We start from the raw sequence: 14,174 nt of genomic DNA on the forward strand, positions 1-14,174 counted from the left end.
TTGCCTTCTCTTAGTAACCAAAACCACCTTCAATTTATATATTAACTTAGATCCTTTATGATGATGGGAAAATGGTGGTGGAGGTTGATGGACGTGCTACTCAAAAGCTGATCACTAACTTGAAGCCAGAGACATCATATTCATTTGTGCTGACAAACAGAGGGAATAGTGCTGGGGGTCTTCAGCACAGAGTGACAGCAAAGACTGCGCCAGATGTGCTTCGGACCAAGCCAGTCTTCATTGGAAAGACCAACTTAGATGGCATGATAACTGTGGAACTTCCAGAAGTACCTTCAAATGAGAATATAAAGTGAGTGAATGAATGACATACCATTGGTTTTATCTGTAGAAAGGTGATTTTTCTTACTGTTAATAAAATCTAGAGCTGTAGTGGCAGACCAGGGCTTTATTCTTCATAACAGTACGGAGAGTACGGCACTCCGCAATAGTATTTGATTTATATTGGACTAATATTTGACAATACTAAACTGGGAGGTGATTTTGACTCTCTCAAGGGACAGGAGACCTTGCAGAGTGATCTAGATAGATTGGAGCATAAAGCAGTCATTGATGGCATCAAATCTAACAGGAAACAATGCCAGATTCTCTTGTTAAGGTGTTTGAAACTGTCCGGAGGAGGGCAACAAAGCTGATGAAAGGGCTGGAAGGCATGTACTGTGAGGAGTGGCTAAGGACTTCAGGCTTGTCTCATTTGGAGGAAAGGAGGCTGAGGGGTGACCTCATTGCTCTCTACAGCTTCCTGAGGAGGGGAAGTGGAGAGGGAGGTGCTGATCTCTTCTCCCTGGTATTCTGTGATAAGATGCACAGGAATGGTTCAAAGCTTCACCAGGGGAGGTTCAGACTGGACATTAGGAAGCATTTCTTTACCAAGAGAGTAGTGGAAGACTGGAACAGGCTTCCCAGAGAGGTGGTTGATGCCCCAAGCCTGTCAGTGTTCAAGAGTCAGTTGGACAATGCCCTTAATAACATGCTTCAACTTTTGGTCAGCCCTGCAGTGGTCAGGCAGTTGGACTAGATGATTGTTGTAAGTCTCTTCCATCTGGAACTATTCCATATGTTTTTCGCTTAACCAGGTATGTAAGACTGAGTAAAATCTAGGTGGAAATACATGGAAAAGGATTGTCCTTCAATTTGTAGTTGTTTCTCAGAGCACTTTTGTGTTTTATCACTGATCTCAAAGAACAAAGATGGATTAAGGAAACCAGTTGTGCTTTGAACAATGTATCCTCTCAAGAAGAATGGATAACCCATCTACCCTGTCCAGCTACCCTGCTGCAGGACCTTGAAGTACTCAGACTCATTCATTCCAGATTTATGTGGAGTTTTACAGAATTGTTACTGCACTTACACTAATTCAGATTAATTAATACTGAAGTTTTTTATTAAAAGAAGGATCGCAGGTCCTCTCCACTGTCCCCAGACAGAAAACAGGAGATTTTGCTGAAAAATTTGGCAGAGAGATTCCTAAAGGTTACTGAGATTTTTTGGGGAAAAGGTGCTGTGGAGATCTAAACAGCAGAAATAGGACTAAGAGCTGACAGCACGCAGTCAGCAGGGATGAAAAGATTTGCCAAGAAAACCTGAAGCATGGTACAATCAATAAGTGTTATTGCTCTGCTTATAGTGATTCTTGTTGGTCTATAAGGTTCCCATGTGTAATGTAAAGGAAATGGGGAGGAAAATGAGCAAGTCATTGAATATTGTTTGGGATTCGACTTGTCCTCTCCCTGGTGGATTTTTACTGACAGCTTTGTAGGAAGCTGCTCCCCTTTTTCATTACTGACTGAGGATTTTGAGGCAGGTGAGGTCAAGAAAGAAATGACTTTGAGACATTCGAAGGATGAAAAATGGAAAAATGTAGCCATTATCATTAGATTGAGTAAGATGCGGTCAGTAACAAATGCAGCTAAGGAAGACTGAAGATGGAATGAGTCAAAAAAGATTTATGACGCAGAGCATTCACAGAGAGAAAAATGTGCAGGGTATCTGGACAAACAATAGCAGAAAACAGCAGTGGAAGAAGAGCCAATGCCCTTCCTTTTATGTAGTGTGAAAAAGTGAAAGACACTAAGTGACATCAGGAAAGGTATATTAAACCTATGGTGTCCAACTGCCAATTTTGCAAATAACGTATCTCCCCCTTCTATATCTATTTCCTAAGAAGATGTGATTGGGCTTCAGATAGAAAAACAAAACAACAAAAAAAATATTGACTTGACCCTTTGAAGCGGGCATACCAAAGCAACTATATACTGAACAAAAAACCTTACCTGATGCTTGCGAGAATAAGTAAGATTATTGCAGCTATAGTCTTTGTATAGGAAGAATAATTTTCTGTAATAGTTATGTTGACATTTTTACAGTTGCTCTTCCTCTATGGGTCCATTATATGCTCATGATTGTCTCTATTTTACTATGAAGTACTATACACTGAGAATCTTGCAGTAATACTAATTACACAGAAAGTGAAACAGTTAATGGTCTGCTGTAATGAATTATAGGTAAATACTAATGGAATTGAGGGTAATGTTATAAGAGCCGTTGTAATTAATTAAAGATGGTAGAAGTAATTTTCATTATTTGAATGTTTGATGGTGACACAGCATAGAAATTGGAGCAGAGCTCACCTTATGCTAGGTAAAATAGATGTCTTGCTGGAGTCATCTCAAGTGAGCAATTTCTTCATTTTCCTGTAATATTTTGGGCTAATCCAAAGCAATTTTGATGTGCAAAGGGCAGTTCATGTTTCTCTGAATGTCTTCCATCTTTGCAAAGTCTTAGGTAAAAACAGAGTTTTATGGAAGACTTTGGCCTTGGTAATACTCAGTAGTTCAAGCAATATCCAAGCAAAACCTGCATTTCTCACCCTTCCCCCCTAAAAATCCCTCAAAATGAACAAGCAAATAGTAAAGCAAATGATAACACTTTTTTTTTTCAAGATATATTGCATTTTCTGGAGTTAGCTAGAAATAACAGAACTTTGTTGTCCTTTACAATTTGCAGCACTGTGTATTTATGTGAACAGTTTAATTTTTCTGCTTGCTGTTGATGTGGTTTCGACTTTGAAATGCTCTATATGTGCTGAAAGTCTTAGTGGATGCTCAAAGTCATGAGTGGGAGGCATGCACGAAGAAAGTGTGAAAGAGTGTGAAAGTAAGATTTACATTCTGGATGTTCCTTGATTAAAAAAAAAAAAAAAAAAGGTATGAATACTCTGTTACCTTAAAAAAGGAAAAGAGGAAATAATAAAAAAAAAAGATAAGTAAGAGGCTGCTGTGCAGTTCATCCAGCAGATGTGTCTTCGATGTCTGAAAGACATATAGGGGCCAATTCTCAATTGCTTTTTGCCTTGATCCTTAGGAATCTGTTAAAGTAAAGGTATGTACATTGTAGTTATTTTATACATGGATAAATCAGTATTCACTAGGATTTGTTATTCATGTGACCAAAGAATTTTTGAAATAGATACTCAGGTTTAAAATCTGGCTTCAACCAGCCTTACTAGCTTTGAATCAGAACATCAGTGCAGAATACGATTGATCATGTTCTTAGTATAAGAATGCATGCTGCAGATTTTATTTAAACACTGAAATACAGCAAGTGAGCAGCAGTTAAGAATCTGTGGAGCTCAGCATTTCCACAGAAAAATTTATCAAATTTCTTAACAAGTAATAAATATGTACATTTACTACAGTAGTTGAAAATCCAAAGTTTTGTTACATTTCTTCTATGGGAAGGAGCTTTAATTAAGAAGAGACCATTAAAATGGACCAATGGTGTGCACTGGTATGGAAAAATTTATAGCGTCAGTTTAGACTTAAGATAGTTTTTGATCAATTTTGGTCAAGGCAAGTCCTTTTCTGTAGACTCTCATTAATAACTTTAGGTTTTTCAGCTGCATCGTGTGAGCAAAATAAATAGTGCTGCAGGAGGTTGAATAGGCTGTAAAAAATGACAGACTGGAAGAGAAGAAGGGGTCCATGAGACACTAAAATTACCTTCCATAATGGAGAGCCAGAGAGACCTTCTTAATAAGCTAGAAACAAAGGAGAGCAGCTTCTTTCTGTCTCCTCTGTGATAGTTTCTTGCCTTTTTGACAAGTGTGTTTATCAAGAAGATGTATATTATACTATCCTGGATGTCCTGCTGTTGTGATTCTACTGCTTCTTTCCTCACACTAATGTGAAATTATGGATCTGCCTGACATGTATCCAGGCTTTGTGAAGGAAAGAAGTGCCATATCTCTATTATACTAGAAAGTATAATTTACTAGTCTCCATGGTGGGGAGGAGGAAGGTATTTCCAGGAAAATGTTTCTGAGGAAAACTGGTATATGTAATTTGCAAATCATAGCTGTAAAGAGAGCATACATCAAGCTCACTTGCCTATGACTGTGAACAGAATACTTAAGCAGATAAAGCTGATCGTGATTGATACTCAAAAGTAAAGATTGTGTGGGTGGAGTGTATACTGTCTTCTTTACTTTCTGTTTATAACAGTATAGGTATCAACAAACACATTATGTTAACCTACTATTCTGATTATACATGAAAATGGGGGAAGAGGGGGTGATAACTGAGATTTAAATATATGATAATATGTTTCAATTTAGGGGCTTGGGGTTTCTTCCCAGTGTAACAGTGGCAGAGCACAAACATCCCATGGCTCCTGTATTTCAAATGAAATAATAAACTGCAGTCAAACATGCAGGCATTTTAGAACACTGTAATTAAATTTTCTTATACATATTTATATGTTTACATGAGAAGGCAGGTAATTAGTGCTATTTGTGTGTCAAATGTTTTACACTGGATGTGGTTTCAAGAGTGCGAATCTTTACAACTAGGTTTGGAAAGCTGCAGTGGCGTAATAATGTGCAAAAGTTTGCTCTCAACATACCAGTGTTCTCCTGAGTTCCTCTGAACAGACACCTACTCCATCAATTTATCTATTCCTTTTCCTTCAACTTCACTTTTGTCTGTTTCTTTTACAGAGGTTATTACATAGTTATTGTGCCTTTGAAGAGGTCTCGTGGAAAGTTTATCAAACCGTGGGAGAGTCCAGATGAAATGGAACTAGATGAGGTACTGTATTTTTTTGTTGTCATCTTCTCCTTTATTAAAGAAACAATCTTATTAGTGGTACATGATTAACACACCAGTTTTAGAAGTTCCAATTGTCAGGATATTTTATATTTATATTTGAATTAACCCCTGGGGACTGAAACAAAACTTCAAATTAGTTAAATTAGAAGACAATAAAGACATTAAGTTGCAAGAAAGCACACAAAGTGTCTGACCTTTGTTGGCATTAATATTTTATTCTTTTCCTATTGTAAAGCATAATGCAAAAGTGCAGGAGGTGAAATGAGTTGTCAGCAAAAGCTTAATCACCAATGATATGAACTCTAATAAAGGTCTGGATCATTAGTGGGATGTTTACGAAGCCTGTAACAAATGCTAAATTGCAATTTGCACTGCAATTTAACATTTGACCTTCTTGTGGTGTTTTTACCTAATTCTGACATACTGTAATCCTTCTGGTTATAAAACTTTTACAGTAGTCTCCATTCTACTGACAGTTTCTGCTCAGAAATAAATGAATGAAGTAGGAAGGAGAAACATCATGTCATCTTTCGACACTATAAATGATATTAACCTAAAGGGTGGAACTATAGAATCATAGAATAATTAAGGTTGGAAAAGACCTCTAGGATATAAGCCCAGTAATACTATAGATCAATTCATTATGTAATTGATATATTAATAATTACAGGAAGTATATTGTCAGCATTCAGTCCTGTCTTCTGTTTTACTGAAGGACAGGATAGCTCATGCGAACTTGTCTTGCTTCTTCCAATCTGTAAATTTAGAGTAATACCAATATTTATCATTGTAAAGCTCTTTTGAGAGCCCAATATGAAAGCTCTGTACAAAAGGCAGGTGGTGTTGTTATCGTTGTATCTAGCTAGGATTTTAGATCTCATTCAGATGCTGTGGTAATTTTTACATGTCATATCTCTGAATTCAAAGACCGGAGATCAAAATCAGTTTCTTTACTCTTGTTTTAGTGATCTTTTGAGTGGATCCTGTCTATTTTTCCACTTTCCTTTGGTGGATTAAAAAATCAATAGTTTTATGTTACAGAGATTCTTCACCATATGCTTCCCCATAACACAATCACTGGGAAGTAATAATCATCTGTGAGCAATCACAAGGCTTTTTTTCCCTTCTGCTATTAACAAAATGGATATAAATTCCAATGTTTGCATCAAAATGTAAGGAAAATAAATATCTTCACCAAACTAACAATGCTGTAGAAAGCTTTCAAAAAATAACCAGAGGTCTTTCAGTATTTAGTCTGTTTTCTGATCAGAAAAGACAAAGAAGAATATGCACAGCAACAGGAGAATCCTTAATCAGAAAATTAAAAACAACTGTTCAAAGGAAGGCATGGCTTTCGTTACTGCTGACTGACTGATTGAAGCCTGTGTTTCCTCTTGACTAGTTTCATTTATGTGATCATCTCGATTCAATTGCAGCGATGATTTGCTTTGATCTATTAACTTCTTCCCTTTAAAAGAACTTGGATTGTAAAAGCCATCAGCTCATGATCATAGTCCTAGGTGACATCAAATACGGTTAAACAGTAAAACTCTGACAGCAAGATCCATACAGTAATGGAAAACTGATTTAATATTGCCACCCACTTTTAACATCCAAAGACTGTAGTCACATTCAGCAGCATTATCAGATTAAAGGATAGGTGCCAGATGACATTGAACTTTTTGGCAATTAAATTCTACAGGTCCTGCTGATTCCCATAACAAAGGGTCATTTTAATCATTCTGCAAGTTGTGGTGCATTAATCTGTATAACAGATTGATAAAAAGCATTTATTAATTCAGAAATATTTGGGTCAGAATGGGTTGTTTCCCACTTCTACTGATATAATTGAGACCACATTGTAGAATTAATGGTGGAAGAAATAAGATACGCACTGACTGGAAAATGAAAATTATTTCTGATAAAGAACTAAAACCCTTAATATATATTTTACAGTTGCCACCAATACATATTGCAAGTACTGAGTAGGGGAAGAATCAGAAGTATGCAGCAACTGTATTTCATGCTAACTCATCCAGTTTATATTAATTAAAAGACTATTTTGTGTCCAGGTTTAGAAAATATATACGTATTGTTATTAGGTGTACTATTCCTGACAAACATGTGAAAGCAGCAGCACAATAAATAAATTTTGAAAAAAACTCACAAGAACTAACCACGCTGCTCTCTGAGCAAGTAGTTCCTGATGGTCGAGTAAAGATACTTGGGCATATCTTTTTTAGTACAATCTCAGATATCTGGCTAGTTTCAGAAAAGGTTGGTTGGGTAATAGATTTTCCAAAGAAGTATATTCCAAATACTTTGCTTCAAATGTCAGAAGAAAAGTATTTACAGAAAACACTGCTCTGGACTGTAAATTCCAGTACATAACTGACCAGCCCAAAAGACTCTGCAGCCTTATTGTATTTACCTAATCTTCCTGGTTCATTGAATCTCAGTTCTGAAAGAAAATAAGAGAGATGCAGAATTTTAAAAGAGCAGACAATGAACTGGGAATTGTGTATCTGAAAATAACAGATATTAGAGATACAATAATTTTTATTAACTCAAATTTTCATTTTACTTTATTTTGAATTTATTTCATTTATTTTGAATATCAGGAGATCTAGTGGCTTTAAATAGATGTCATGCAAATAAATGAAATATAAACAAAATATTATGGTTTGCAGTAAGTATTACGTAGTAGGATTACTTTAGATTTGTAAACAATAAAACATAAATAAAAGCCTGCATGTTAAATCAACTCAGTAATTTTATTGAAATCCCGGTATAAAGTACCACAGGAGATATATGTGCAATTAATGATATTTGGCACGAATCCCATTTGTATATCAAACTTGAATGAGGCCAGAGTTCACCTGAGATCTGTACAATCATGTGTAATCAATGCCACAGACAAAATTTTTATCTACACACAAACACCAAAGTTTAACTGGTAGTGATGAAAAGTTGAACTCATTTTATTTGAGTCGGGCTGATTAGCTGTTAGCATTCGTAGCCAAAATTCAATATCTGATCACTTGACCCACTTTAATACAGTACTTTAGCAAGCAGTACTTTTATGTTCAAATTCAAATGTGAGAAACACTTAACATCAAATATTTTTCTTCTTTCAGTCTCAATCTAATTTTGATTGCAGTACGCTTGTAGTATTTTCACATTTTATTATGAGTTATCTAAAATCTAAATTGTAAATATGGTATAATCTGAAACACATGATAAAGAATTTATTTGAGGTAGCCACACAAGTAACTTTAAATTCCACTGTAACCTCTACCCGTAAATGAAAATATCTTCAGTTATCTTCAGGGATGGCTCAAACCATGTACTACCCCTGGTACTGCAGTACTTACAGCTCCTGACTTCCAGTTAGTATACATATCACATTGTTATTACCTGAATACCTACCTTTGTGTTTCAGCAGACTTCAGGATAGCCAGCGCTCAGCCCTCTGCATAGCTGTTACTATCTTCTTAAAAGATGGCTTTATACAGATAAAAACTTTTCACAAAGTGCTTCCCTCAGCAGATCTTATAAGGGCTGAAGAAACCTAGAGCAAACTTTCATTAGTCTCTGCCTCATATTCTGCCCCCTGTAACTCTACCCAGGGTATAGGAAGCTACCAACAGATGTGGCAGTCACCTTCAATAATTACCTTCGTAATATTACGATTCTCTACTGCCCTCATTTTTATACCATGCAAATTTATTCTAGCTGCTCATTAAACTGTTTAGGAAGAATGGAAGGGAAATATGGACTGCTGATTGTAATAGAGTCCTTGAGTAATGAATAATGATTTCTAGTCTCAAATTATGGTCAGTTCTTTTTTGCTCAGGGGATCCATTTCAGTGTACCAGCTTTTGTGTTGGGGCATGGAAATTGATAGAGTGAAATGAACGTAAAATCTCTGCAATGGGGAACAGACTCAGCCTTAGAACTGGAAAGCAGTTGACTGTAAATCTTCAAAGGGGTAACATCCAAATGCCTTCAGTGCTAAGGAAGTGGTACAGGTTGCTTCTGTGTCTGTCTTTAGCCTCTGTTTAAAATATGTACTTCAGTGAGAAGGGGTGTTAAAGTAATGAGTATAAAAGCTTCTGTCTCAGTAGCAGAGTGAATAGTAGATTTTTACAGCATTGGAATTGTTAATCATGTAATTGCAAAATACAAGGTCCCATGTGTGGAAGGCAAGAAGATGTGCTAGCTAAGCTGAGGCCTAACACTGAAGAAGAGACTGAAGCAAGAGAGAGGTTCCCTGACTAAACATATTCCTTAAAATGAAAATATATAGTGAAGATTAGATTTTCATCTCTTTTTTTATTGATCTCTATCTAGCTAAGGAGATTTGTTTCCTCCCCCTAATAAAGAAGTTTGTGCTAATCTATTGTATTAGTACCGTTTGAGTGCTGAAAAGCCTAAAACAACTGTGTGACCTTGGAAGAATTTATGATTGCAGTCTGAGACTACAGGACATTGAATAAGTTTCATAAGTGAAAAATGAGGGGAACCATAAAGAGGTCTTAGAAGTCATCACTTATCACCCACGAAAAGTTCGGGTTCCTTGTAATCAAATCAGATTAATGTTTGTTGAATGCCAGTATATCTAAAGTGATAAAAGATATTGAATAAGCATTTGTCTGATTTAATAAGTAATTCATCAATGGATTATACCAGCTGAGCTTAAGTTCCTTCATTAGTTAGTAAATGTTTTACAAGTTTGAGCCTAGCATTTAACCTTGCCATAAATATGCTTTGTTCATCAGAAGAAATATTGTATGAAACAAGGAGAAGTTACATTTTGAAAGCCAGATTAGGCAGTTAAAATCTGAAGTGTGCGTTGTGTATGTAGCATAGTACACAGTATTTTGTACTTTGGCAGTAGTGTCTTAGGATTCATAGGTCCTGTAATTGATTCCTATCACCAGTCTATTTTATAGTGGTGTAGAAACCATGAAGAACACAACTTTTGGGGCTTTTTAACAAATAAAATGACAGTGTAGGATGAAAGATATGTTTACAAATCACTCCTATAAACTCTTCTGCACTTCGTTTACTGTTTGTGGAACAAATAACATCCTATGACTTAACAAATTTTGTTGTATCAAACAGGAGATAAGACGGTATCATGCATATTCTTAGGGAGGGAGAAAATATTATTACGCATTAGGGAATTGATTGTCCATTTGAACTTGGCACTAGTGAGGCTGCACTTCGAATACTGTATTCAGTTTTGGGCCCATCACTACGAGAAAGGCATTGAAGTGCTGGAGCGTGTCCAGAGAAGGGCAACGAAGCTGATGAAGGGCCTGGAGAACAAGTCTTATGAGGAGCAGCTGAGGGTACTGGGGTTGTTTAGCCTGGAGAAAAAGAGGCTCAGGGGAGACTGTATCGCTCTCTACAACTACCTGAAATGAGGTTGTAGCGAGGTAGGTGTTGGTCTCTTTCCCAGGTAACAAGTGCACCAGGAGAGGTTTAGATTGGATATTAGCAAAAATGTCTTCACCAAAAGCATTGTCAAGCACTGGAACAGGCTGGCCAGGGAAGTGGCTGAGTCACCATCCCTGGAGGTATTTAAAAGATGTGTAGATGTGGTGCTTAAGGACAGGGTTTAGTGGTGGACTTGGCAGTACTAGGTTAATGGCTGGATTTCACATTATTAAGGGCCTTTCCAACATAAACGATTCTATGATTCTATTCCATGACTGACTTCATATATGTATAGACATACATATATGAGATGTGTAATAGGATGTCTGTATATACATGTCCTCAGAGAAGATATATTGCTTTACTAGTTTCTGCCGCGGCACCGCCCTCTCACCATTCCCTCCCACCCTGAGACAGGAGGATCAGACACTGAAAATTTATCTAATTGTTTTCTGTTTGTAGTCTGGGTAGTGCAATTGCTACCTAGTGTCTTATCTTAACAAGGATGACAAAAAAAGGCAGATTTTGCAAGAACTGATTTAGTAATACTGATATGCCCCATGAAATGTGGATAAATTGTATTTTTGTAGTTCCTGGTCATGCTTTAAATTTTCTCATTACATTGTCAATAAGTTACATTAAAATTGTTTACAGGTATCTTTCTGTTCTTGCCTTACGTCCCTCTGCCTCTTCCCCCCACCCCCCTTCATTCTAAAGCTGCTTAAGGAGATAGCTAGGAAACGCAGAAGCATTCGTCTTGGGAGGGAAGTGGAACTGAAGCCATATATTGCAGCTCATTTTGAAGTTCTTCCTACGGAGTTCACGTTGGGGGATAAGAAGCATTATGGTGGCTTTGAGAATAAGCAACTGCAGAGTGGTCAAGAGTATGTCTTCTTTGTGTTGGCTGTAATGGAGCACTCAGAATCTGTAAGTTAGTTAATATTTTTCAATCCCAAAATATCTTTCCTCAGTCACGAAAACATTTTTTCAAGGGTTATTCCACTTCCTAAAAGCTTTTTTTTACAATATATGTCAGAGCATCTCTAAAGTGAATGTTTCCTTCCTTAGATGCAATTCATTCCTTGAACTTTTCTATTTTGCTTGCATCTTTGTGTTACTTCCGTGTATAACTGAAACCTAATCACATAGTATTAGCTGTGTTGGGATCCATCACAAATTACATGCTGTGCTATTTGAGATCATTGACACAGGTTCTGAGGCATGAACTTCACAGCAGCATCTTTCTCAATGTATTTAAAAAAGAGTTCCTCTCTTGCCTTAATACTATCTCTGAATAGTGGTATTGGATATGCAGAATTCTTGGAAAGATCCATTGAATTAGAGACATGAGCAGTCTTTAGTTAAAGTCATTCCCTAACAACTTTGTCAGTGAATTGTTAGAAAGTTAGAAAATAATTCAATAATAAGGAAAATTCCTGAGGTGAGCTAAATAACAAGCTGTCATTCGTCTTGCAGTTATGTCCCTTTATGCTTGAGTTAATCTACTGCATGTAATAGAGTAAAAAAAAAAAAAAGACAGAAATAGGACTATTGAAAGAAGTTGCAATACACATTAACATTTTAACATACAGTGTGTAATATGGTATCTTTCTAATTGCTATCTAAACCTGACAGGTACATTTGCTGGCTCAACCACTTGAAACTACTACACCAATAATCTGAATTCTAGTCAAATGCTTCCAATGTGTAACCTTAAAATTGCTTTCTTGATGTCAACAGAATTTGCCAACTTAAAGACAATGAGGAAACAGTTTCAATTTGAATACTTTTTGATATATAGCTTCATTTGAAAATAAAATAAGTGCTTCCTGGAGGCTCTAACATAAATCAAAAGTTCCCCTTGCACTTTTTGACAATGGCTGCATAGACAACGAATTATGAAGGCACTGCATCAGAAAGGTTCAAACTGGAGAAAGTAGACAGCTTTTGGCTATAAAGTTAGATGGCCAAAAATCTGTATGTCAGAAATTACCTGTACTAAAATTGAGCTTTCAATACAAAGAACTATTTCTTATATATTTTTCTGTATTGATTAAGGCATTGGTCATTTCATAGAACCCTAAGGTTATTGCTTTGTTATAGAGAAATCAGGATGAAAAAGAATGAATAAACAGGGTTATAAATTTACAGCTAAAAGGCTAGTATGGTTAAATATATCCAGGGGCCTACTTTTGAAGATTTCAAAAGACATTATTAAACTTAAAATATGGACAATATATGGTTTAGCATGCCATCCAAAAGTCCTATGTGAAGTAGCATGAGGGTATTCACAGAGAGTGAAGAGTTTGTAAAGGTGAGTGAGCTTCACCTCCCAGTGCTCCAGGGTATCTGCTCTCAATATAGCTGGTTTTCTTCTAGGACTATAGGTCCTACTGGTGTGTGGGTTGCAACTTGTGAGGAATGATTGTTCCAATATTCAAAATACTTTTTACACAAGGTTTCTGCTTCAGAGAACACAAAACTTCTCTGTTGATTGGGAGAATGGAGAACTTGCTTTACAAGAGGGCATGGGAAGATCTGAATTTGTTTAACTTACTAAAATGGAAGCTGAGAGAGCTTGTGATTACTGTCTATAAATATGTTAAGCATGTTATCAAGAGGAAGGGAAAAAACCCCAACAGATAAATTTGACAAAATAATAAATTAGTTTAAATTAGTCATTAATACAGGTAGGTTGAAAATTAAAAGCAAAGTCCTATTTATTGGAGAAAAGGTAGTAAGTGCTCATCCTGTTATCCCTCAGCATCCTTCTGTATTCATTTCCAGGCACTTTTTCTGTCTGCTCCAAAGAAAGAGGCTAAATATGAAGAGTTTTTTGCTGTAGCAATGCACTTTTTTCTACCTTTTGAGAATACTGAAACCAGGGAAAAAAACTCAGGCAGCTCAGGTGTTTCAGGAATGGAACTTGGAGACTCCCCAGCTTCTAAACAGCAATCACAGACTTTTTGGTGCCAGGTTTGGTAAAAGAGAATAACGTAACTGACATAGTTGGCATGTAAGTGCCTCAGATCTGCCGGTCCTAATCCTATCTCTAACTTTAAACGCAGACACTGTCATAGCCCAGAACCCAAATCAAGGCCAAATGAAGTGTAAAACACCTCCTTTGGTAACAGTTGTCCTAGCATAGGGCATCTTTCAGAATACAGCGCAAATATGATAATGAAAACTAATCTTTTCTCTTGATTATCTTCTACTATCTTAGCTGGCATTCCTGATCTACTGCCGAATCAAGTTTTTAAGACCTTTGCAAGAGCTGTACCTCAAATCCCAGCTTAGTGCTGGTGGATGCGCTCCAGCAAAGACAATAAATAAGTACCAACTATTCTCCACTTCTGACTTTACTGTAGCTCAGAGTTCTTTACATGATCCATTTTTAGCAGGCTGGCTCCTCGGCCTTTCCTGTTTGTAATTTTAACTCTGCCCTCAGGCATAGGTCAGACATCTCAGGTCAGATCAGATTAAAAAAAAGCTACTCCTTTCTTGTCACAGGTCTTATCCTAGTCCAGCTGGCTCTACACCACCCAGTAAGGCAAAGATTTTCAACAACTTCTGTTGGTTCATAATTCTAGTTCCATCCCTAAT

General features: G+C 36.6%; 1 protein-coding gene across 7 annotated transcripts in view; it reads left to right on the top strand.

Annotated features, from left to right (window-relative positions):
- PTPRD (protein tyrosine phosphatase receptor type D) overlaps positions 1-14,174 on the top strand; it is a 458,392-nt gene that overhangs the window by 352,777 nt on the left and 91,441 nt on the right. For all 7 annotated transcript variants that reach the window (XM_075078277.1, XM_075078282.1, XM_075078275.1 and 4 more), the window contains 3 exons: positions 51-310; positions 5,015-5,105; positions 11,289-11,498. In XM_075078277.1, the coding sequence (XP_074934378.1) occupies positions 51-310; positions 5,015-5,105; positions 11,289-11,498 (561 nt within the window). The remainder of the gene's footprint in view (positions 1-50; positions 311-5,014; positions 5,106-11,288; positions 11,499-14,174) is intronic.

Source organism: Phalacrocorax aristotelis, chromosome Z (assembly GCF_949628215.1).
Source record: "Phalacrocorax aristotelis chromosome Z, bGulAri2.1, whole genome shotgun sequence".
NCBI lineage: Eukaryota > Metazoa > Chordata > Aves > Suliformes > Phalacrocoracidae > Phalacrocorax > Phalacrocorax aristotelis.